This window comes from Phocoena sinus, chromosome 2 (assembly GCF_008692025.1).
Source record: "Phocoena sinus isolate mPhoSin1 chromosome 2, mPhoSin1.pri, whole genome shotgun sequence".
NCBI classification, from domain to species: domain Eukaryota; kingdom Metazoa; phylum Chordata; class Mammalia; order Artiodactyla; family Phocoenidae; genus Phocoena; species Phocoena sinus.
This window is the reverse complement of record NC_045764.1, coordinates 91,636,749-91,661,885: the sequence shown is the minus strand read 5'-3', so window position 1 is coordinate 91,661,885 and position 25,137 is coordinate 91,636,749. Positions and strand designations below refer to the sequence as shown.

The 25,137-nt window shown below is 49.3% G+C and overlaps 1 protein-coding gene across 6 annotated transcripts in view; it reads left to right on the top strand.

Moving 5' to 3' along the window:
• Positions 1-25,137, top strand: part of STARD9 (StAR related lipid transfer domain containing 9) — a 67,041-nt gene that overhangs the window by 36,562 nt on the left and 5,342 nt on the right. For 3 of the 6 annotated variants that reach the window (XM_032622156.1, XM_032622158.1, XM_032622157.1), the window contains 7 exons: positions 890-1,083; positions 1,520-1,991; positions 3,760-4,034; positions 4,533-13,812; positions 14,000-14,197; positions 14,612-14,795; positions 15,159-15,296. In XM_032622156.1, the coding sequence (XP_032478047.1) occupies positions 890-1,083; positions 1,520-1,991; positions 3,760-4,034; positions 4,533-13,812; positions 14,000-14,197; positions 14,612-14,795; positions 15,159-15,296 (10,741 nt within the window). Of the gene's footprint in view, positions 1-889; positions 1,084-1,519; positions 1,992-3,759; positions 4,035-4,532; positions 13,813-13,999; positions 14,198-14,611; positions 14,827-15,158; positions 15,297-15,594; positions 15,697-25,137 lie in introns of those variants that run through there. The other 3 variants (XM_032622160.1, XM_032622161.1, XM_032622162.1) reach the window with 3 other exon arrangements.

Below are 25,137 nucleotides of genomic sequence, written 5' to 3'. Positions count from 1 at the left end.
CGTGGGCTTAGTTGCTCCGCGGCATGTGGGATCTTCCCGGGCCAGGGCTCGAACCCATGTCCCCTGCATTGGCAGGCGGATTCTTAACCACTGTGCCACCAGGGAGGTCCCAAGAAAACCTTTTTAAATTTTGTATTATTGGAAATTTTTAAATACTCTACAAATGATCAACTCATGGCTAATCTTGTTTCATTTATATCCCCAACGGATCTAAACAAATCTTGGACAGTTTCACCAGTAAACATGTCAGCATGTATCTCTGAAAGGTGTGGTCGAGTCTAAAGCTCTTGAACCCTCATCCAGGGCTCATTCACCGAGAACAGCCCTTGAGTGGAGACCAGCTCTCCCCTGGGGCTCCTGCTGCACACACAGCTTGGCGTGCATCTGAGTTCCCTCTCCTCCTACGACCACATCAAGAGGGTTTCTGCTTTAGGAGTGGAGGTGCAGTCATGATCGCTGAACATGGAGGAGAGGATTTCCATTCCCACAGTGTTTCTGGAGCTTCTGCTCTAGTCTAGTTACAACAGATTTTTAGCAGATACCTTTTTATTCTTTTTTAAAGGACAAAGTTTCTTGATTTAGCTAAAATGTTGTGTTTTCTAAAAACAGCCGCTTTTCTTTCCTGGTTATTTTCCTTAACCAAAATGAACTTGTGTTTCTGCTAAACCCACAGTCTAAGAATATGCTAGTCTCAGGACTGTTCTCCCCTCCCGCACTGTGACATCATGAGCTGCCTGTGACACTGTGCCTGTGTGTCCCAAGTTGCCAGAAGTCCAAAGCCCTCTCTGCCTTATTGAATGCAGGACTCCATGGGAGGGGCTAAGGCCGTGGAGGTGTTTGCTGAGCTGGGTTTACATTTCCCCCCGGGTAACCCCGGCCCCTGTGACAGGAAAGCGCTGGGAGAGCAGAGTGACAAGGACCACAGGCCACCAAGGGCTGGAGAGACACCCTGCGGGGCCCAGATTCAGCAGCAGCGCCTGTGCTTCGTGGGGGATTTGAGGCAGCGAATCCTAGCGGGACAGATTAGAGCCAAACAGGAACGGGAACTGGATGGGACGTGTGCCAGCCAACAGGTTAAAGACGGTAGGAGCCTGCTTCCCCTTCCCATCTCTCCACACCGCCCTGGCCCTCTGTATTCTCTCCTTTGTTTTCTTTGTGATATGATGGAATCTTTGGTGTTAGGGGTTCTCTCTCCTCTTTTAGAGACCAGAGGCTCTTACACGGGGGCTGGAAGCAAGAATAAGGAAGCGACCTTCCTCACTGCCCTCATCCGTGCTTTTCCAGGTTCTGCTGCTGGCCCTAGCATGTGCCCGCTGCCCTGCTGAGGCCCGGGGCTTCGTCCACTTGCCCTGTGGTCAGGGGGCCCGGCACTCCTGCCCCAGAGGGCCATGTGGCCCTCATCCCGCCACGTCACCCTGGCCAGCTCTTCACTCTGTGCAGGTGCAGCCGTGGCCAGAGGTGCCTGAGTCCAGGGAGGGAGGACGGGCGGACCTTCTCTCAGGGTGTTTTTCGTTCTCAGACCAGCAGTGGCTACTCAGAGAAGGGACCTGGCCGGCCGGCTTGCAGCAGCAGCTGCAGCAAGACCGTATGGAAGAGAAAGAACTTGCAGCCGCTGTTCCATCTGATTCATGGTGCCAGACAGACCCTGAGACTCAGCCGTCTCCCCTGGTCCAAAGCCAGAAGAGGGTGGTGCACCCGCAGCTCCTGCGGAGACTCGCACTTCGGGTGGCGGAGCGGAACGGCCGGCAGAGAAGGGTCTCGTTCCAGCTGAAGAGGACCATCGAGAAGCCGAGGCTGCTGGAGGCCCACAGGAGACCGGAGCAGCTCAGGTCGCTGTGCAGGCTCCAGGATGACTGCCCCCGGAGGCCCCCCTTCCCGGCCCCCTGCCCTGGTGCCCTGGTCCCCGGGCCTCAACGCAGAAGCAGATTGACAAGTTGCAGTTCCTTGAGCCTCCGAAGGCCCTGCCGCCGGCACTCAGCCCAACTGCACAGGTACAGCTATCGGAGGCCGCCTCGGGGCACCGGCTGAGGTTTACAGCCTTGTTGCCTGGGCAGCGATCTTTACTTCCTGGGGCCTCAATTTCCTCCATTTGTGAAATGGAAAGATGTGTCTACTCTTGTCTTCCTCATCACTTTTTCTCCTGATCACTCTCTTCTTTCTCTGTAGTTGATGTCTTCTAAGATCTTCCCTGCCCCCACTCTGGGGGGCAGCTCTTGCTGCTTTGATCATATCTGCTGAGGGAGAATCTCAGCCTCATTTTCCATGTGCTGTAGACCCTGACTACCCACATATGTCTCCTTGTGTGTGTCCTGCCACCACTCTATTGCCTCAGACCGCACTCTTCCTCCCTCCCCTCCCCTCCCACCCGACCTGCTGGCTCCAGTCAGTTCCAGCCCACCTACCATGCTGAGCAAGTGAAACACTCTCTTTCTGACTCCTGGGTTCATTTTGGGATCCTCCTGGTTTCTTTTCTCCTTCACTCCTCACATTCAGTCAAGGTGAAGATATGTTATCTCCCAGACTGCTTGGAGCAGAGGACTATGTCTACCTCTTTATATCCTCCAGGCCTAGCGCAGGGCCTTGCCCATATTAGGTGCCCAATTAATGTCTATTACTGTTATGTTTGCTTACCAATCTGGTCTTTAGAGTACTAGGTAGGATTTTTTTTTTAAGTTTTATTATGAAAAATTTCCAACATACACAAAGTTGAGAGAGGCAGGCTTTTTTTTTTTTAAGTTTTATTATGAAAATTTTCCAACATACACAAAGTTGAGAGAGTTGTGTACCTGTCACCCATGTTCAGCAAATGTCAAGATTTACCATGCTTGCTTTGTCTCCCCTCCTTCCTTTTTCTGATGAAGCATTTTAAAGCAACTTCTGGACATGATGTCATTTCAATCCTACAAGTATACACTTCTGAAAAATAAGTTTTCTTATAACCACATTGTCATCACACCCAACAAAATTAAGATTAATTATTCAGTATAATCAAAAACCTAGGCCATATTCAAATTTCTCTAATTGCCTCAAAATATATATTTATAGTTAATTGAAATTAAGATCCAGTAGAATTTACACACTGCATGTGATTGTTATGTCTTTTAAGTTTCTTTTAATCATGCTTTTTAAAAATTTCTTCATATCGTCGATTTGTTAAAGAAAGCAGGTCAATTCTGTAAAATGTGCCCCTTTATAGATTTGTCTGTTTGATTCCTTGTAGTGCCATTTAAGTTATTCTTCAGTTCCTCATGTTGGAAGTTTTCCCTAAAGGCGTGGTTAGATCCAGATTCAGTTCAACCTTTTTGTAAGATAAAGAAAATGAGGAACAGAGTGTACCTGGGGCTTCTTTGAGAGCCAAGACTATAGTCTGTAGTTTCCTTATGTACCTATAGAGCTGACCCTGAAGGCTATAGGGGACAGTGACATTGGCCTAGTTTTTTTTTTTTTTTTTTTGCGGTACACGGGCCTCTCACTGCCGCGGCCTCTCCCGTTGCGGAGCACAGGCTCCGGATGCACAGGCCCAGCGGCCGTGGCTCACGGGCCCAGCCGCTCCGTGGCATGTGGGACCCCCCCGGGACCGGGGCATGAACCCACGTCCCCTGCACCGGCAGGCGGACTCCCAACCACCGCGCCACCAGGGAAGCCCTGGCCTAGTTTTAAACCTCTTTCAGAGCAAACTAAGTGGGACTTTATATTCCTTCTCTCAGCAGGAAGTAGGGACCTCTTACTTTTCTGAGATGGCTTTCCTTGTCTCCACAGTATTTTCCTGAATTGGGATCCCTCCACCACGTCACCTCCTGTGCCTGACCCTACTGAGCAATTATCAGAGAAAACCCCATCAGAAGAGTACTTGCCCCAGGCTGCTTATTACCCCCCAAGGAAAGGGCATTTCATCAAGCATGCCCTCCGTTCCTCAGGCGAGGGGCAGCTCTGCACAGCCAGGAAGGCCCTGGCCAGGAAGGGAGCCTCACCCTCTGGCACCTGCCTCACTGAGAGCTGCAAGTCTGCCAGTGTCCAGGAAATGGAGAGAGTGGGTAAGCAGCCCTGTCAGATGGTGGCCCAGAGTTTTGCAGCTAACAAGCTAAAGCCATGGGATAAGCCAGAGGTCCTCACCCCTTCCACCCAGACCAGGAGGGCTAAGGCCACTCACCTGCAGGGTGGGGAAAAGAAGGGAACCTTGGGCCCCATGAGGCTGCTGAGGGAGCCAGTTGCGGTTCCTCACATCCCCATGGATCCAAACAAGCCACTGGGCGTGGAAAGACAGCCAAGACTTTCTGGGCAGAATCCACCCCACCTTCTCCAAGCGGGGCATCAAAGAGGCAGCAGAGGGCCCTGACAGCTAGGGTTGAAAAGTCCTCTCGCTTGCCTCACAGCAGCCCTTTGAAGAGGCAACACAGTGCGGGGGACCCAGACACCACGGCCTCACTCACAGGTTCCAGCCTCGTAGAGGGTCTTGCGAGAGAAAAAGGTGGTGATTTATCTGATGCAGATAGCAGTTACTCAGTAGATTCTCTCCTGTGTCTGTGCCAAAGCCCTGCTGGAGCCATGGAAGCTGGAGGAGCCCCAGGGGAAGGAGCGGGATCTCCCAGGGACAGATGACTCCGACAGCGAAGACAGCCAAATATCTGAGGACTCGCTGGCCGAGAAGGGGTACCAAAGCCCACAGGACAGCCCAGCGCTCAGTTTTCTCACCCGTGGCCATGGCCACTTCAGGGCCAGAGCTCAAGCCTCTGTGAGGGACTTCACCACATCCTCAGACAGTCGACTGTTCACCCAGACTCACAGGAGCGTTTCCCTCGACAGCCTGGTTGACGCTGAGGAAGAACTGGGGGACGATCAGCAAGAAGAGCCTTTCTTCCGTTCAGCTGACGAGATGCCCACGGAGACTTTCTGGCGCCTGCAGAGCTCCAGTCTGCCCGCAGGGGACCAGGAGGCAGTGTGCAGCCCTGGCCCCATCAGCCACAGAACAGGAGCCAGGCTAGATGCCGCCCTGCCAGTGAGCAGTTCATTTTACCTGGAGCTCCAGCCCCGCTGTGAGCAGCCAGAGGTGGCGGTGGAGGCAAGCTCCACAGAACAAACCAACACTCTCCAAGATGTGCAGCTTTCAAGAGGGAGCCCTCTGGTGTCCATGGATTCCTGGTTCTCCTGTGACTCCAAGAACAGTCCCAGTAGCCCCCCAGGTTCTTTATGTCCAAGTCCTGACGTCCAGGATGTTCAGCCCTGCGGTTGGGAGAGGCCTGGATACTGGCCCAATATGGAAGAACTAAAGTCATCAGATACAGAAACAGTCCTGTCCTACAGCTCCAAACTGCCCCTGGGCAGTGCTGAGCTGCCCTGCAGTGTCAGAAGTGTGTACACAGTCCCTGTTTCTGATACGACCAGGGCGTCCCATCTTCTCCATCAGCCAGGAGCCGATGGCACCTTTCAGGCCAGAGGGGTCCCTGACATGGCCCAGAAGGGCGTCTCTGAAGCATCTGACTCTAGTGTGTCAAGCTTGTTGGCTGCCTCTGCCACCTCATTCACTTACATTGGCAGTGCCTGTGAGAGAGACTGGGCTGCCCTTCAGCAAAAGTACCTCCTTGAACTGTCTCATCCTGTTTTGGAGGCCACAGGAGCACCCAGTCTTCCTCCTCGAGGGAAGGGAAAGCCCTCCCTCGAGGAAGACTCTGGTTCCCTGACCCAAGATTCTGGCAGGGGAGGAGATGCTCTATTGCCAATTGGTCCTAGGGTATCTAGCAGCCTGGATTTCAACAACTTTCCTATCCATCTGTCCAGAATTAGGCGTCTGAGAGCTGAGAAAGAACAGGACAGTCTGCGTGTTGAGGTAGAAGGTACTTCAGATTTCTTTACAGCTAATGAGAAAGAGGTGAGTCATAGTGGAACTTATTCAGCGGACGTAGAATCATCGACTTCTGGAACTACAAATGTGCACGTCTCTACAGCAGCGAACAAGACAGCACATCCCGTGATGGAAGCATGGGGAGTCAAAGAGAGCAGCTTGGAAGAAGCCTCTCAGAGTAGCGAGAAACCTGGTCTCATGACGTCCTCTGATGAATGTTTCATCCTAACGAACACTTGTCACCATATTGTCACCATAGACACCAAAGAACCCCATTGGCCCCGAGGCTGGGCTCCTTTGAGGAAGAATAGTGCAGACCCAGTGGGGCAATTAGGTCAGAACAGCCACCACCTCCCGCAGGAAGAGAAGACAGACTCCCAGGAGAGCTCCAAGGAAGTGGGTAGAAGACACAGCAGGTTTTCCTTTGCCTTTCCTTCAGGTCCAGAGCTGTACCTCCACTCTGCTCCCTGGAATCCACTCCCATCTTCCCTGCAGCCACCTCCCTTGGAAACATTCTATGTGACCAGAAGCCGAGATGCCCTAAGAGAAACCGCCTTGGAAATCCCGGCTTGCAGAGAAGCAGGGGTGCCCTCCCCGCCTCCCAGGGAAGCATGGGGCTTTGGACATGAGCACCAAGTCCTCCAAAATGTGTATGTGAAGAGTAAGTTGCCAGCGCTGTTACAAAACCAGAATCCCAAGATTGCATCGTCTCAGCAGGTCGTGGCAGAAAGGCCAGCTGACCCGAACACCAAGGAAGTTTGCAGGGAAAAAGGGAAATGCCTTGGAAACATTAAAGAAGAAAGCCATAACTCAGTTTATTTTTTTGTCACTCAGAACAGACATTTTCTTCCATCTACCAGCATAAAAGTATGTGAATTTGAAAATCAAGTTGGCATTTTAAATAAACACAGTCTTCCAGTGCTCAAGCAGGGAGAAAAGGCTACTGTACAGTCCTTCTGCAGTGTCTTCTCAGACAGTGCTGGGTCAAGGAAGCCTCCCCTGGTGTGTGAATCTGAGACGAGTGGGGGAGAAGAGCAGGGGCAGGATGCCGTCCTCAGAGAGACCCCGGCCTGTGACATGAAGAGACGGTTTCCTTCCGAGGTCAGGTCTGATTTCATCTATAAAACCATCAATTTAGGCCTTGACAAGGACAAGATAGAGGAAGCCGCTCGCTCTTTGAAGTCCAGATCAGTACCTCATAGAGTAAGCAGACCAGAGACAGCAGCCCAGGATGAGAGTCCAACCCACAAGGGGGAAAGGAGGAATGAAATTGGGCTTCCTGGAAAAGCGCTCCATCCGAAAGATGGCTCAGAAGAGTTTAGGCTTCCACAGGCAGAGTCCATGTATGAAAGATTCCAGTCAGTTACGTGCTTTCAGGAAAGAAACCTCGGTGAATGCAAGGTCCCTGGAAAGGTGCGAGAAGCGTTAAACCCCAAAGAAGAACCTCCTGGAAAGAAGCGGAGTAAAGGAGATAATAATGCTGATGAGACGGCTAGGCTAATTAGGAGTGCAATGCAGCTGGAAAATGGCATCTTGGAAATTGACTCCAAACAGAGTAAGCAGCTAAATGCTTCCCACACACTGGGAGTCAGTAAGGAGTTTATGTTCCAGGACCAGAAGGACCAGGAGATGGCTGACCATGTGCTGAGGCCAGGCAGCTTTAGAAACCACCTGTCCTTCAAGGATCAGCCATCTTCTCCAAAATGGAAAGATGATGTTATCTTTAGGGATGGTGAAGCTGGACGAATGGAGGTTAACAATAGCATTGATCCCCGGGTACACGACATCAGATTTGTGAAAGGGCACACCCACCCAGCTGTATTAGACAGACCCGCCAGGGAAACTGGTGGTTCTTTAGGGACATTTACAGTTTGCAGAGAATGCACCAACTCTTCTGCTCATCCAAGGAAAATGAAAGCTTCGGCTGGAGCTCTGCTATTGCAGCCCATGCCTGAGAGGACTTCTGAGGAGGGCGAGCTGGTGAATGCAGTGTACCCCAGACGGCCGCCCCGTGGCTTGGGAAGTCTTGAGGAGCTGGAGACTGTGAAGGGTGTTCAGGAAAGCCATTTTGCCAAACGCATATATAGTTCTAAGCAAGAGGAGCCGGAAGTTCAAGGCAGAGTTGAAGAAACGGCTGTGCAAAGAGGGAGCCTACAGGAGAAAAATAAAGTGGTTTCATTAACTCAGAAACTCCCTGGGCCGTGCCAGCATTGTGTGTGCACATTTTTCAGCCAAGAGACTGACCCATTGCCAAGCCAGCCAGGGTCCTGTATGGCTCCTCGCCGAGACCTGAGTAACGCCTTGCCCTTGAATTCAACAAGGCCGCCAAGAACCTATCTTTATGTACCTGGTACTCTAGGCATCTCTTCTTTTGACTATGTGCTGGATCCCACCCTGTTGAAAATGCCCACCAGTCCCCTGGTAACTGGAGCGGGGCATCAGGACCAGAGTGGAGAGCCCGGATGCCACAGCCCACAGCACGGAGACGACAGACAGGGCTTCTCCACGGCACACCCTGCTTGGTGCGGGTCTGTGATTACCATGGCTGTGGGATCTCGCAGTCAATCCAGTGTACCAGCGAGCATTCCCCTGGGGGCAGAGGGCAGGAGGTCAACAAGCACCGGTCCGCAAGGCCACGGAGGGGACCTCAGAAGCACCTTGCTGGGCTTGGGTAGCAGGGTGGGTTCTCCTTCCGAAGCTGAGGCAGCTGTACCAAGAGGACCAGACAGAGCCAGTTCCCTGAACAGGGCCTCTAGCCTGCTTGAAAGGAGGGCCAGCTGCCCCTTAGAAGAGGGGGACAAGCGAGGCAGCGGGGAGAGGCAAAAGGCAGAGAAGGAGGCCGAGGACCTCAGTCCTGCCAGTGGTGCTTTCTCAGCACCTGTGTCCTTGCCAAGGCTGCCTCAGCCGGAGCCCTCTGCCCATCCACCCACGTGCCTGGCTGAGTTGGAGGAGATAGGACAGGCAAAGGCCCAGGGGAAGCAGCTTCACAATGTGGTGGCTGGGGGCACAGTCCTTCCTCACGATGAGATGCTATTAGGACCTGAATGTTCTTCAGGGGCCCCTGGCAGGCCTCAGTGTCCACAAATGGGCCAGTCAGTGTCAGCCAGGACCAGAAATGAGGGTGAAGCACGGGGATTTCATGTGGCGTCTCTCTCTGCTAAACCAGGACACCTGTCAAGTGATGAGAGGACATCTGTCCTTCAGGCCACACACCCCTCTGCAGACAGCTGTCACCCTCTGCCCAGCACTGACACTAACACAGGGCCACGGCACCCCTCACGGACTTCCTCCCACGCTGACCCTGCTCCAGGTAAAAGTCACTGTACCGGAAAACTGAGACATTTCCTGGGAGCCGGTGAACAGTTTGTGCATCACACTAGCTCTTCTGAAATCATAGAGAAAGAGGGAGAAGCAACCAGAACACCTTCCTCTGCTGATGCTTTGGGCTCAGACAGTCTTCCTTTTTCAGCAGCTGTGGAGGAGGACAGGAGGGTAATGGTGGAGGAAATAGTGGCTGCCTTACCTTCTCAGGCCCCTTTTGATGCTGCTGGAGGGATTCCATGTAGGCGAGGCCCGTTTGCTGCCTGGGAAGCTGCCCAGGGCATTCTCCCTGGCTGGCAGGAGAGCAGCCCAGCCCACCAAGAACCTGGGACTCTGGACAACACATGGGGAGGAGGTCCTGGTAACTTCCTAGTGGCTGCACAAGGAGGAAAACCAACCTGTTTTGAAAGTCACCTTGTGATCTGTGATGTTCAGAATTCTGCCAGTCTCTCAGGGCCTAACCAAGACCAGGGCCGATGCCTTGAGGCTTCCACCGGCTTAGAAGAAGGGAAGGCGAGTCCCAAATGGGGTGCCGTCCTTCCCAGAGCCCCGGGAGGGATTGAACCGGAAGCTCCCTCTCAGCAGCCTGTGAAGCGGGAGGGGAGTGTTGGCTCTAGGCTAGCAGAAGCCTGCAGGGCCAGCGTCAAAGGTCCCAGGCCAACTCTGTTGCCAGATCAGAGACCCGGAGGAGTTAGGGAGGAGGCCCTGCGCAGGTGCCCGCAGGAAACTTCAGACTGTGGTGTCTTTTCGGGGAGCACTGAAGGCAGCAGGACCCTCAGCCCGTCCGGGGGCCAAGCAGACAGCAGATCTCATCCTTGCCGGCAGCCATGCAACCCTCAACCCGTTGCTTCCGAGGCCCGTGCCTCCCCTTCCTCCACTTCACCGTGTTACAGAGACGGTGACCTGGGCAAGGGGGCTTCCGAGGCCACTCCACACACTCGCCACCCACCCTGCATGGTCCCCCCCAGGGCCTGGGGGGTGGAGAGAGGAGAGGGCCATTGCAGGGAACCTGATGTACTCTGGGCACATGGCCTTGAGCCCAAAAGCATTAATGTGGAGTTGGGGCCGGTAGATGGCAGCACCCCGGAGACCTCTGCTGCTGCTCTCCTGCCTCCGGCTCAGGACTGCAGCTCCCCTTCCGCCCCTGATGTGAGGACAAGTCCCCTCAGCCCTTGGGTTGCTGATGGAAGCTGCAGGTCAGTAGGGGATCCTGAGAAAACGGCTGGCAAGAAGAAAGTCAGCGCCGAGCTTGAGGCTCCCCCTTTCCATGCAGGCAGTTGCTCTGAGCTACCCGTGAGATTTCAGGACAGCTCTGCTGGTGGCCGGAGTGCACAGGGCTCTCAAACCAAGCCAGAACCACCTGCAATAGCTGGGGCACCACACAGCCTGAATTTAAGTGAACGGTGTGTTGCGAGTGAGCTGCCGGTGGGACCACAACATGGATGTTTGGGAAATGCCATCAGATGCCTTCCAGGAAAGCCGCAGCTTTCCGCGGAGTCCAAGGATCATGGTGGCTTGGATCCCCAGGCCCAAGTGGTAGCAGAGTTACAGTGCGCCTCCGGTCCCCAGGTTGACAGCCCCCGGGAGGAGGAAGAGCAGCAGAGAGACCAGGCTTCAGGTGGCCGAGAAGATGCTGCCCGGGGCAGGAGCCCCCCATGTGCTGATGAAGGTGGCTCAGGCAGCTGTCAGATTAGAGGTTCAGGCAGAGAGGACGAGGCTGTGGCCAGGCTCCCTGCAGCCTTCAGAGACTCAGCAGCTGTCCCCTTGGGGCAACGTGGAGCACGTTGGCCTGTGGCCCAGGGCCCCGGGCAGCCCTCTTCTGGCGGGGAGCAGCCGGCACCCTGCCACCGGTGCTCACTTCCTGTGATCGCCATTGTCTCTGGCCCCAAACACTCTAGACCGCAGTTCTCTGTGGTCAGCTCTCACCGGTCTCTTCAGGAGCTAAGCTTGAGCGTGGAGCCTCCTTCCCCGACAGATGAGGATATACAGGAGCCTAGCAGATTGTGGACCCCACATCCCAGAGGCTGTTTCTCAGGAAAGTCTGCGGCAAGAACGTCTCTGAAAGCTGAGGGCTGCAATCAGGAAGCCGCCTCTGACCTGGACGGCATCGCTGCTGATCCCAGGCCCCTGCCGTCCACACCCCCTCCTTCCCCGGTGACTTCAGCTGTCTCGTGCATGCCGACCCCCGATCTCATGGCTGCTCGGCTATTTGGTACTCCGGAACAGGCCCAGCCGGGAAAGCCAGAGAGACTGGGTGGCCAGGCTCGGCCAGAGGCGTGGTGCTCTGAGGCGGGCGAAGGAGCCCTGCTTTTTGGCTCCAGCACCATCGATCCCTGCGCCCTGCCCTGGCGTCCCGAGGGGCCTGCGCGTGTTGGCTGGAAGCAATATGTGTTTGGCGGCGCAGCTGATGTCTCCTGTGGCCCGACACCCCAGGGCCTGACACCGTCAGACGTGGACCGGTGCTCCCGTGAGGACGACGGCCTAGACGACCGGGGCTCCCCGGTCTACTCCCACCGCAGCACCTTGGCCAGTGCCCGAGGCCTGTCAAGCACACGCAGCCTCGTCGAAAGTGCCCGCCGTTCCCGTGAGGCCTGGGGAGTCTGGGGTTCCTCGTTTGCCCTGGGGAGCCCCCACGTCCTGATCAGCTCTGAAGGGGCAGCCCCCGCTAAGGGTCCTGATGAGAGAGGCGGGTTCCCGGGCACCCCTGATGAGGCAGGCTGCCTGAGGAGGGAGCCTCCCTTGGCTGGAGGAAGTGCTGTGGGCCCGGTGGATGAGATTATGCTGCTGTACCCATCAGAGGAGGGCGGCCCTGTGGGTGTGTCCAGGATGAACACCGTGGAGCAGGGCACCCAGACTCTGGGCTGCAGGTCCCGCTGGAGCCACGCGGACCTCTCCTCTGCTCAGTCGGATCTGGCCTCTTGGGCCAGCATGCACAACCTGTCTCTCCACCTCTCGCAGCTCTTACACAGCACCTCGGAGCTGTTGGGGAGCCTCTCCCAGCCAAGTGTGGCCGAAAAGGAGTGGAATGCCAAGAGGGAGACCCCGGGTGAGGTGCCCCAGGCACTGAAGATGGACGGCTGTACTCAGACCACCATGGATGAGGGCATCCAGACTGACCCGGCCTCACCACCTCTGCACCTCCAGGCCCCAGAGGCCAACCCTCAGAAAGTCAATGCGGTCCTTGAAAGGCTGGGCTCAGATCTTTCCATCACGTCTCAGGAAAAGGGACATGTCCCCGGGACGCTTAAGAAGAGAGGGGCAGAGGGGACCGCATGGAAAATAGCAGGGCCCCAAGATCTTCAGGAAGAAAGCACCCTCTGCAGGCCCTGGAGCGCCCCCGTACCCTCATCCCACTTGAGTTTTCAGAAAGTTCCCCCTGGGCAGAACCTGCATCCTCTGAGCCCCCACGCTTCTCTGGATGCCCCCCTGCCTCCCAGCCTGGCTGGTGGCAGCCTCGGCCGCAGCCTCGGTGCATCTCCCTCCCCAGGGCCCTGTCCGCACACTGTGGAGCCTGTGGAGGAGCCCGGGGTGCGGAAGGAGCAGGGCCCCATGAGCGCCTTGCTGGTGGACAGGGCCTCCTCCCCGATCCTCACGCTTAGCGCCAGCACCCAAGGGTCAGGGCACCCCCCAGGCGCTTTGTCTCTCTCAACCCCCTCAGCTCATTCCCTTGAAGGCTGCCAGAAGTTTGTCTCCCGCCCAAGCCTTCCCCTGGGTGCCCCGAGGGCTGCAGTGGGGAACTATTCTCAAACCACTGATGAGTCAGGTAGCTCTCAGAGAGTAGAGGCTCCGTGTGGAGAAGGTAGCAGTCCCTTAGAAGGCGGTGACCACAGGTGCTCCCTTGGGCTGAGCTCCCGAGGCCACCCAGAGCAGAGCGCAAAGCCCCAAGTCCGTTGCATGGAGCAGGCCCCGCAGGGGCGTCAGCCCAGGACCACCACTGGGGTCCAGAGCAGACTGTCGCCTCCACCACCGGGAAGCAGGAGCCGGAGGCTGACTGATGGCTTTGTGCCTGAGGACGTGGCCTCCCTAGAGTGTGGCCCACTGAGCAGTAGGGGGCTGAGTCGATGGCAGTGCAGGACAGAGAATGGGGGTGAGAGCTCAGTGTCTCCAGAGGAGCCACGGCCTGCTCTGAACATTTCCTCTTCGTGGGGAGGCCTCTGGTGCCGCCGCAGCTGCCCTTTCTTTGAGTTGGCTGACACCCCAGCGCTCCGGGGTGGCATCTTGGGCCCAACTGAGGCCTGCCAGCCTGAGGGGCGGCTGTGCCCCAGTTCCCAGACATGCATGGCCCCTGAGCCCCAGCACCACGGTCTGAGGGACCTCCCGGTGTATAACAAATCCAGCGATTGGTGTGGGGGTCAGGACGGCTCCCCTGGGGCGCTGGGTGTGATGGATTTGCTGGGGACCAGATGTGATTGCAGCTCAGGAGAGCAGGGACAGAGGCTCCCACAACTTCATGAGGACCAGAGCCAGGCGCCTGAGTGGTCCCAGAGGGAGCAGATCCCCCTGCGAGTCGGGGCCCAGACCCTCTCCCTCAGCGTGGAACTCACGGAAGCAAAACTGCACCACGGCTTTGGGGAGGCAGACGCCCTGCTGCAGGTGCTGCAGAGTGGGACGGGGGAGGCACTTGCTGCCCAAGAGGAGGAGCCGTACGCCCGGTAAGGACCCAGCTCGGAGTGGGGCGACGAGGGCTGGGCGGAGAGGAGAGAGAGCCTAGCCGGCTGACAGCCGGCCGTTCCCTCCTCCTGGCTCAGCTCTGGGACCTTCCGGGGGTCAGAGATAGGTCTGGAGATGGAGAAGGGCAGTCAGGGTCAGCTTCAGTGCCTCACTCACGTTCTGTCTCAGGCCAGAACGCACCGCAGAGAACCTTTGGAGGGAGCAGGCTGAGCGACTTCAAAACTTCCGCGGGACGCAAAGCCTCAGCCCCCAGAAACAACTGAGCTTCCCATTCAACCGGGATCTCCCCACCTGGGCCTTTGACTTGCCCAGCAGGCGCCGAGAATACCTTCAGCAGCTGAGGAAGGATGTGGTGGAGACCACCAGGTATGGTGGACCCAGAACCCTGTGGGGAACAGGCTCTGGGTGGGGCGAGTGTGGGGAGCAGGGCCTGGATTTGAGCGTCCTGGACACCAGAGGCTGCAGCTTCCTTTGCCAGGAGCGACTCCAGGAGTGGGTCCTACGTGACTGTGGGTAGTCGGAGGCGGCTGTGGAGACTGAGGCAAAGGGAAAGAGGAGGGTTTGGGAGGGAGCAGTGGACGGGGTGGGGGTGGATAGAGGAGCCGTGCCATGCTATGTAAGACTGCAGGCCTGAGCCTCAGGGTGTTTGTAAGACCACACCCGAAGGCCCTGTGGGCAAAGAGAGGATGGGTCCTTCAGGAAGGTGGTGTTGAGCGGGCCTGGGCCATCGCCCACTCACCATGTTAGAAGGCATCTCTCCAACCCTCTGGTCTTCCCCAGGAGCCCACGGTCAGTGTCAAGGTCTCCTCACCCACCCTCTGACATAGAGCTGATGCTACGAGAATACCAGCGGGCCCGTGAGGAGGCCAAGGTGGAGATTGCCCGGGCCCGGGCCCGACTGCGGGAGCAGACTGAACAGGAAAAGCTGAGAATCCGCCAGCAGATCGTCTGCCAGCTGCTGCGGGTGGGGAGTGGGGCAAGCCTCTGATTTCAGGGTAGGCTCGGAGCCCGGGGCAGACCAGGGCTGCCTCTGAGTCTTGGGACTTAGAATTTGGAGGAGGGCGTCGGGCCCCTGGTGCCAGCTCAAAGCTGCTTCACTCTCTATTTTCATGCCATCCTCATCAGACCAGCTCCTGTCCCCAGGCCAGGGTTTGGGAGGAAGCGGCTTGGGTATATAGTTGGGGTGGGGATGGGGGAGGCATGGGGGTATGAGGCTGAAGGGCAGGAGGCAGTGGGAGGTGACGGGAACTGGGGAGGTGAGAAGGGGTGAAAGGGTGGGAAGTGAGGGTGCACCTGGAGCTGGTTGACAGTAATCTGTCCTTCCCAGGAAGGAGAAAAGCTACACACCCTGGCCGCCTCAAGCTCTTGGTGCACCAGCTCCAACGGAAGTCTCTCCTCTGGTGTCACCTCCGGCTACAATAGCAGCCCGGCCTTGCCAGGCCAGCTCCAGTCCCCAGACAGTGTGGTGAGTAGGCAAATGCAAGCACAAATCGGGCCGGGAGCACCCTGGCAAGAGTTTGGGAGGAAGTTCTGCCTCCTGGAGGCCACTGCTGACATGAGCCCTTCTCCTGTACGATGGCCTTTGTCTTCCCTGTGGTTTTTGTCTCCCCTCCCTGTTTACTCATTCATTCATTCATTCAACAAGTGTTTATTTTGTAGGCACTATTTTAGGCACTGAGCAAAATTGTTCTTGTCCTTAAACAGATTATTAGAGGGATAAATATTAAACAGCTTATTTTATTATTTAATTATTGTTGCAGTAGTTTCTGTGAAGAAGGGGTGCTAAGCCGGATGAAACAGGGACCTGACCTAGTGTGGAGGATCAGCAAAGATGCTCTGAAGAGAATGTGTTTAAACTGAGACTGGAAGGCCGAGAGGTAGTTAACTCAGTAAAAGTTGGTGTCTGGAGATATGTGGGGGGCAGGAGAATAGCCTTCCAGGCAGAGGGCCCAGCAAGTGAGGGAGGAGGAGTTGGGGGAACTAAAAGAAGGTTAGTGTGGCTGGAATGTAAAGAGTGAGATGGAAGAATCACAGGAGAAGGGACTAGAAAAGGCAAGGTTGTGTAGACACTATTGAAAATTCTGGCTGCTTTCTAATCTATCTGATCATGTTACTTCTCAAAGCTGCTGACAAGCTTTTTAGTGGGGAGGAGAATGACGAGCTTGCCAGAGAAGTGGCAAGAGCAGCCCTGGGTAGACCCGCTCACGACCTTGGCAAAGCCGAGTGAGAGATGACAGTTGCTTGGTTCAGGGCACCGCTTGAGTGGAGGAGCAGATGTGGATGCGCTGGCTAGAGCGTCCACAGGATGCAGGGGCAGATTGGAAGTTGGAGGCTGGAAGCAGGAGGAGTCAGAACCACATGCACTTTGGGCTTGTAGGGCTGGTGATGTCCATGTGACGAAGAGCCCTGAAGGGGGCAGGTTTTGAGGGGAAGACCATGAGTCTAGTTTGGTATTTACCAGGTTGAAAGTGCTTGTGAGAAATGCAGGGGAGCAGCTGGAAATCAGGCAGTTGGGATCCAGATCTGGAGCTCAGAGGTAAGATCTGGCTGGGGATATAAAATCTGAAATTCCTTTTGTAAGCAAAGCTTCACATAGTAAAAAAAAAAAAATCACATTCAAACAGTAGCAAAAGACATAGAATGTCAAGTGCATTTTTCAGTCTTTTTGCCTCCCCAGAACCAGTTTGGTGTATATTTCCAGAGATAGTCTGCAGAAAGGAAATGTGTATAAGGAAATGTGTATCTTTTGAGAATATGTATATCTTTTTTACAATAGTGCGTTAATTTCTGCTGTATAGCAAAGTGATTCAGTTATACATATACGTACATTCCTTTTTTTATATGCTTTTTCATTATGGTTTATCATAGAATATTGAATACAGCTCCCTGTGCTATACAGTAGGACCTTGTTGTTCCCATTATTCTTCTTTTTCTGACCCTGTAGTGTATTCTTTTTTTAATTTAATTTTTATTTTATATTGGGGTATAGTTGATTTACAATGTTGTGTTAGTTTCAGGTGTATAGCAAAGTGGTTCAGTTATACATATCATTCTTTTTCAGATTCTTTTCCCATATAGGTTATTACAGAATATTGAGTAGAGTTCCCTATGCTATACAACAGGTCCTTGTTGATTATCTATTTTATATATAGTAGTGTGTGTATGTTAATCCCAACCTCCTACTTTATCCTTCCCCCCTGCCCCACCTTTCCCCGTTGGTAAACATGTTTGTTTTCAAAGTCTGGGAGTCTCTTTCTGTTTTTGTAAATAAGTTCATTTATGGGGCTTCCCTGGTGGCGCAGTGGTTGAGAGTACGCCTGCTGATGCAGGGGACACAGGTTCGTGCCCCTGTCCAGGAAGATCACACATGCCGCAGAGCGGCTGGACCCGTGAGCAATGGCTGCTGAGCCTGCGCGTCCGGAGCCTGTGCTCCGCAACAGGAGAGGCCACAGCAGTATCATCTTTTTGGAATGCACATATAAGTGATATCATATGATATTTGTCTTTCTCTGTCTGACTTACTTCACTTAGTATGATAATCTTTAGGTCCATCTGTATTGCTGAAAATGGCATTATTTCATTCTTTTTTATGGCTGAGTAACATTCCATTATATATATGTACCACATCTTCTTGATCCATTCATCTGTTGATGGACATTTAGGTTGCTTCCATGTCTTGGCTATTGTAAATAGTACTGCAATGAACATTGGGGTGTGTGTATATTTTCAAATTATGGTTTTCTCCAGATATATGCCCGGGAGTGGGATTGCTGGATCATATGGTAGTCTTATTTTTAGTTTTTTAAGGAACCTCCATACTGTTCTCCATAGTGGTTGTACCAATTTACATTCCCACCAACAATGTAGGAGGGTTCCTTTTTCTCCACACCTTCTCCAGCATTTGTTATTTGTAGACTTTTGGATAATGGCCATTCTGACTGGTGGGAGGTGATATCTCCTTGTAGTTTTGATTTGCATTTCTCTAATATCTATATTGAGCATCTTTTCAATATCTATATTGAGCATCTTTTCATGTGCTTTATGGCCATCTGTATGTCTTCTTTGGAGAAATTGCTATTTAGATCTTCTGCCCATTTTTTGATTGGGTTGTTTGTTTTTTTGATATTGAGCTGTATGAGCTGTTTGTATATTTTGAAGATTAATCCCTTCTCAGTCTCTTTGCTTGCAAATATTTTCTCCCATTCTGTGGGTTGTCTTTTTGTTTCTTATGGTTTCCTTTGCTGTGTAAAAGCTCTTAAGTTTAATTAGCTACCATTTATTTTTATTTTCATTACTCTGGGAGGTGGGTCCAAAAAGATATTGCTGCAATTTATGTCAAAGAGTGTTCTGCCTGTGTTTTCCTCTAAGAGTTTATAGTATCCAGTCTTAAATTTAGGTCTTTAATCCGCTTTGATTTAGTTTTGTGTATGGTGTTAGAGAATGTTCTAATTTCATTATTTTACCTGTAGCTGTCCAGTTTTCCCAGCACCACTTATTGAAGAGACTGTCTTTTCTCCATTGTATATTCTTGCCTCCTTTGTCATAGATTAATTGACCATAGGTGCATGGGTTTATTTCTGGGCTTTCTCTCCTGTTCCATTGATCTATATTTCTGTTTTTGTGCCAGTACCGTACTGTTTTGATTACTGTAGCTTTGTAGTATAGTTTGAAGTCAGGGAGCCCAATTCCTCCAATTCAGTTTTTCTTTCTCAGGATTGCTTTGGCTATTTGGGGTCTTTTGTGTTTCCATACAAATTTTAAAATTTCTTGTTCTAGTTCTGTGAAAAATGCCATTGGTAGTTTGATAGGGATTGCATTGAATCTGTAGATTGCCTTGGGTAGTATAGTCATTTTGACAGTATTGATTCTTCCAAGAACATGGTATATCTTTCCATCTGTTTGTGTCATCTTCGATTTCTTTCATCAGCATCTTATAGTTTTCGGAGTACAGGTCTTTTGCCTCCTTAGGTAGGTATATTCCTAGGTATTTTATTCTTTTTGTTGCAGTGGTAAATGGGAGTGTTTCCTTAATTTCTCTTTCTGATCTTTCATTGTTAGTGTATAGAAATGCAGCAGATTTCCATGTATTAATTTTGTATCCTGCAATGTTACCAAATTCATTGATGAGCTCTAGTAGTTTTTTGGTAGCATCTTTAGGATTTTCTATGTATAGTATCATGTCACCTGCAAACAGTGACAGTTTTACTTCTTTTCGAATTTGTATTCCTTTTATTTCTTTTTCTTCTCTGATTGCCATGGCTAGGACTTCCAAAACTATGTTGAGTAAGAGTGGTGAGAGTGGACAGCCTTGTCTTGTTCCTGATCTTAGAGGAAGTGCTTTCAGCTTTTCACCATTGATTATGATGTTAGCTGTGGGTTTGTCATATATGGCCTTTATTATGTTGAGGTAGGTTCCCTCTATGCCCACTTTCTGGAGAGTTTTTATCATAAATTGGGTTGAATTTTGTCAAAAGCTTTCTCTGCATCTATTGAGATGATAATATGGTTTTTATTCTTTAATTTGTTAATATGGTATATCACACTGATTGATTTGTAGATATTGAAAAATCCTGCATCCCTGGGATAAATCCCACTTGATCATGGTGCGTGATCCTTTTACAATTCTATTGTTGGATTCAGTTTGCTAGTATTTGTTTAGGATTTTTGCGTCTATGTTCATCAGTGATATTGGCCTGTAATTTTCTTTTTTTGTGTTGTCTTTGGTTTCGGTATCAGGTGATAGTGGCCTCATAGAAAGAGTTTGGGAGTGTTCCTTCCTCTGCAATTGTTTAGAATAGTTTCAGAAGGATAGGTGTTAATTCTTCTCTACATGTTTGATAGAATTCATCTGTGAAGGCATCTGGTCCTGGACTTCTGTTTGTTGAGAGTTTTTTAATCCCAGTTTCAACTTCAGTAATTGTGAATGGTCTGCTCATATTTTCTGTTTCTTCCTGGTTCAGTCTTGGAAGATTGTACCTTTCTAAGAATTTGTCTGTTTCTTCCAGGTTGTCCCTTTTACTGGCATATAGTTCCTTGTAGTAGTCTCTTATGATCCTTTGTATTTCTCTGGAGTTAGTTGTAACTTCTTTTTTTTAAATCAATTAATTTATTTTTGGCTGCATTGGGTCTTCATTGCTGTGCTGCACGTAGGCTTTCTATAGTCGCGGGAAGCGGGAGCTACTCTTCGTTGCGGTGTGCGGGCTTCTTATTGCGGTGGCTACTCTTGTTGCGGCACACAGGCTCTAGGTTCGTGGGCTCAGTAGTTGTGGCTCAGGCTCTAGAGTACAGGCTCAGTAGTCATGGTACACAGACTTGGTTGCTCCGTGGCATGTGGGATCTTCCCAGACCAGGGCTCGAACCCATGTCCCCTGCATTGGCAGGTGGATTCTTAACCACTGCACCACCAAGGAAGTCCCTGTAACTTCTTTTTTATTTCTAATTTTATTGATTTGAGCCTTTTCCCTTTTTTTCTTGATGAGTCCAGCTAAACGTTTATCATTTTTGTTTATCTTTTCAAAGAACCAGCTTTTAGTTTCATTGATCTTTTTTTTTTTTTTTTTTTTTTGCGGTACGCAGGCCTCTCACTGTTGTGGCCTCTCCCGTTGTGGAGCACAGGCTCCGGACACGCAGGCTCAGCAGCCATGGTTCACGGGCCTAGCCGCTCCGCGGCATGTGGGATCTTCCTGGACCAGGGCACAAACCTGTGTCCCCTGCATCGGCAGGCGGACTCTCAACCACTGCGCCACCAGGGAAGCCCCGTGGATCTTTTCTATTGTTTTCTTTGTCTGTTTCATTTATTCCTGCTCTCATCTTTATGATTTCTTTCCTTCTACTAACTTTGGGTTTTGTTTGTTCTTCTTTCTCTTGTTGCTTTAGGTGTAAGTTTAGGTTGTTTATTTTTCTTGTTTCCTGAGGTTACATTGTATGGCTATAACTTCCTTGGCATTCCTTGGCTTGTAACTGTATCACTCCAGCCTTTGCCTTTGGCATCATGTGGCTTCTCCCTGTGTGTCTCTGTGTACCTGTGTCTTTGTGTGGCCTTCTTATAAGGACAGCAGTCATTGCATGTATGGCCCACTCTAATCCAGTGGGACCTCATCATAACTTGATTGCATCTGCAAAGACCCTATTTCCAAATAAAGTTACACTTACAGACAACAGGAGTTAGGACTTCAACATATCATTTTTGGAGGACAATAATTCACCCCACAACAAGGGCTCATCCACTTGTAGCATGTACCAGAATTTCATTCCTTTTTATGGCTAATAATATCACATTGTGTGACTATCACATTTCTTTGTCTGTTCATCAGCTGATGGACATTTAGGTTGTTTCCACTTTTTGCCTATTATGAACAATGCTGCTGTGAACATTAATGTACAAGTTTTTGTGTGGACATGTTTTCACTTCTCTTGGGTTTTACCTAGGAGTTGGACTGAGCTCATAGGGTAACTCTGTTTCACCACTTGAAGAACTGCCAGCCTGTTTTTCAAAGTGGCTGCACTATTCTGCAGTCCCATCAACAGTGTATAAGCAATGTATTTCTCCACATCCTAGCCAACACTTGTTATTATTCATCTTTTAAATTATATTCATCCCAGTGGGATCTCAGGTGGTACCTCATTGTTTGCATCATCCTGATGGTTAATGGTGTTGAACTTTTCATGTGCTTATTATAAATTTATAAATTTTTTTTAGAGCAATGTCTTTTCCCATTTTTTGTCCATTTTCTAATTGGGTTGTCTTTTTATTAAGGCAAAGAGTTCTTTATATATTCTAGTATAAGTCCCTTATCAGTTATATGATTTATAAAAAGTTTCTTTATTCTGTGTGTTGTCTTTTCACTTTCTTGATGGTGTCATTTGAAGCACAAAGTTATAAATTTTGATCATGTCTAATTTAATTTTTTCTTTTGTTGCTTGTGCTTTTGGTTTCATATCTAAGATACTCTTGCTCAATCCAAGGTCACAAAGATTATGCCTATATTTTCTTTTAGTACTTGTATAGTTTTAGTTCCTACATTTGGGTCTTTGATCTGTTTTGAATCAATTTTTGTATATAGTGAGAATTAGGGATCACATTTCTTTCTTTTGCACGTGGATATCCAGTTGTCCCAGCACCATTTGTTCAGACAGATAATCTTTTCTCCATTGAATTGTCTCAGCACCCTAGTCAAAGATTAACTGACCATAGATGTGTGGATTTATTTCTGGACTCTTAATTCCATTCCATTGAATTATATATCTATCCTTAGGCCAATACCACACTGTCTTGATAACTGTTTAGGTTTGTGGTAGATTTTTTTTTTTTTTTTTGCAGTACACGGGCCTCTCACTGTTGTGACCTTTCCCGTTGTGGAGCACAGGCTCCGGCTGCGCAGGCCCAGCGGCCATGGCTCACGGGCCTAGCCGCTCCGCGGCATGTGGGATCCTCCTGGACCGGGGCACGAACCCGTGTCCCCTGCATTGGCAGATGGACTCTCAACCACTGTGCCACCAGGGAAGCCCCTGGGTTTGTGGTAGATTTTGAAATCAAGAAGTATGTATCTTCCAACTTTGTTCTTTTTCAAGATTGTTTTGGCTATTCTGTGTCCCTTGACTGTACATATGAATTTTAGGGATAATCTTTTCAATTTCTGAAAAGAAGTCAGCTGGGATTTTGATTGGGATTGCATTGAACCTATAGATCAATTTGGGGGGAGGGTTGCTATCTGAACAATATTAAGTCTTTCAATTCATGAACATGGGATATCTCTTCATTTATTTGGGTCTTCTTTATTTTCAACAATGTTTTATAGTTTTCAGAGTATAAATTTTTCGTGTTTTTTGTTGTTGTTAAATTTATTCCTAACTATTTTATTCTTTTTGATGCTATTATAAATGGGCTTGTTTCCTTAATTTCCTTTTTGGTTTGCTCATTGCTACTATACAGAAATACAGTTGATTTTGTATATTGATGTTGTCTCCTGTACTCATTTATTAGTTCTAATACTTTATTTTATTAGACTCCTTAGGTGATATGACCTTGTATATAGAATATCCGATCTTTTGTTGTTGTTTTCTTGCCTAACTGCCCTGGCTTGAATCTTGAGTACCATGTTAAATAGAAGTGGTGAGAGCAGACGTTCTTATCTTGTTACTGATTTTAGGAGAAAACTATCCAGTTTTTACTATTAAGTATGTTAGCTGTGGGGTTTTCGTACATAATCTTTATCAAGTTGAGGAGATTTCCTTCTAGTCCTAGCTTATTGCTTTTATCACGAAAAGGTGTTGGATTTAAAGACTTTTTCCTGTATCTATTGAGATGATCATGTGGGTGTTTTCCTTTGTTCTATTAATATATTACATTGATTTTTCTATGTTGAACTAACTTTGTGTTCCTGGGATAAATCCCACTTGGTCATGGTATATATCCTCTTTATATGTGGCTAGACTCAGTTTACTAGTTATTTTGCTGAGGATTTATTTGTTTAAATGCACAGGGATATTGGTCTATAGTTTACTTGATGTCTTTGGTTTTATCAGGGTAATCTTGGCCTCATAGAATGAGTTGAGAAGTGTTCCCTCCTCTATTTTCGGAAGAACTGTGAAGAACTGGTGTTAATTCTCCTCTAAATGCTTGGTAGATTTCACTAATGAAGCTATGCCATCTTGAAATTTTCTTTGTGGGAATTTAAAAAAGTTTTTGATTACTAAATTTACTTATTAAATGTCTATTCAGATTTTCCATTTCTTCTTGAGTCAGTTTCAGTAGTTTGTATCTTTTTAGGAACTTGTCCATTTCATCTGAGTTACCTAATGGTTGGCATGTAGTTCATAATATTCATTTTTTTTTTCTTTTTCATAGATGTAAATATCTGAAGTTAAACCTTTCTCTCTGAGCACTGCTTTAGTTGTATCCCACAAGTTTTGAGATATATATAGATATAGACACAGATATAGATATATATCTGTATATAATCTTTGCTTTATAGTAATTTTGAAATTTCAGCTTGTATTTCTTCTTTACCCAATTGTTGTTAAGAGTTTTTCAAAACTTTTTGGTAGAAAGGCCGTGTTTTCTGATTTTGTTATTTTTTTTTAAGGGAACTTTATTTTTATTTATTCATTTTTGGCTGCATTGGATCTTCGTTGCTGTGTGTAGGCTTCTCATTATGGTGGCTTCTCTTGTTGCGGAGCATGGGCTCTAGGCACACAGGCTTCACTAGCTATGGCACGAGGGCACAGTAGTTGTGGCTTGCGGGCTCTAGAGCGCAGGCTCAGTAGTTGTGGTGCACAGGCTTAGCTGTTCTGCGGCATGTGGGATCTTCCCAGACCAGGGCTCAGACCTGTGTCCCCTGCATTGGCAGGTGCATTCTTTTTTTTTTTTTTTTTTTTTGGCAGGTGCATTCTTAACCACTGTGCCACCAGGGAAGCCCTGTTACTAATTTTTAAGTTTGCCATGTGTTGAGAGAATGTATGATTTCAGAGAAAGTAAAATTTCTTTTTTTTATATTTGAGGGTTTTGGTCATGAATATTCCATTGGCTTCTAAAAATCTTGTTTATCTTCTTTGTGGTTTGTGTTTTCCTTGCTTTGGGGGTGTATATGTGTCTTCTTTCTGGTAATTTGGAAGCCTTTTTTTTTTCTTTTCTTTTCATCATTACTTTTGTATATTTAAATAGTCTTTATTTCTTGATTTAGCAGTTTTCTTTTCACCCTGGCTGTAAAACATGAGGAAATCAGTGTACTTCCACCTTCTCTCATTTTTTCTCATTACCTTTTGTTATAGTATTTCTATACTATTTACAGTGTTTGTATTCAGAGTTCTACTTCTCGTGCTAGATCAAATGGACTCTGCTCATTTGCAGTTCTTTGGCGTACATTCTTTTTTCTACCCTAGTAATTCTTCTTCTTATAATTTCTTCAAGAAAGACTCAAGGGCACTATATTCTCTAGGTTCTCTGAGTTCATATTTGAAAATGTTTATTGCCACTTAAATGAAAGAATATCTGTAATTAAATACCTAGAAGCAGGATTGCTAGGTGTCAAAGGATATATGTATTTTTAATTTAAAATATGTGATGAATATTTTCAAAATATACCTATTTACATTCTCAAATAACAGTATATAAGTGCCTACTTACCCACATTTCTGCTTAACAGTGTTTATTAAGGGTTTTTTCCTTCAATCTTTGTGAATCTCATAAGCATAAAATAGTATTTCATTTTAGTTTTAATTTGCAATTCTCTTGTGTCTGAGATGGAGTGCCTTTTCAGATATTTAAGAGCCCTTTGGCTTTTTGCTCTGCCTGCCAGTGTACTGGG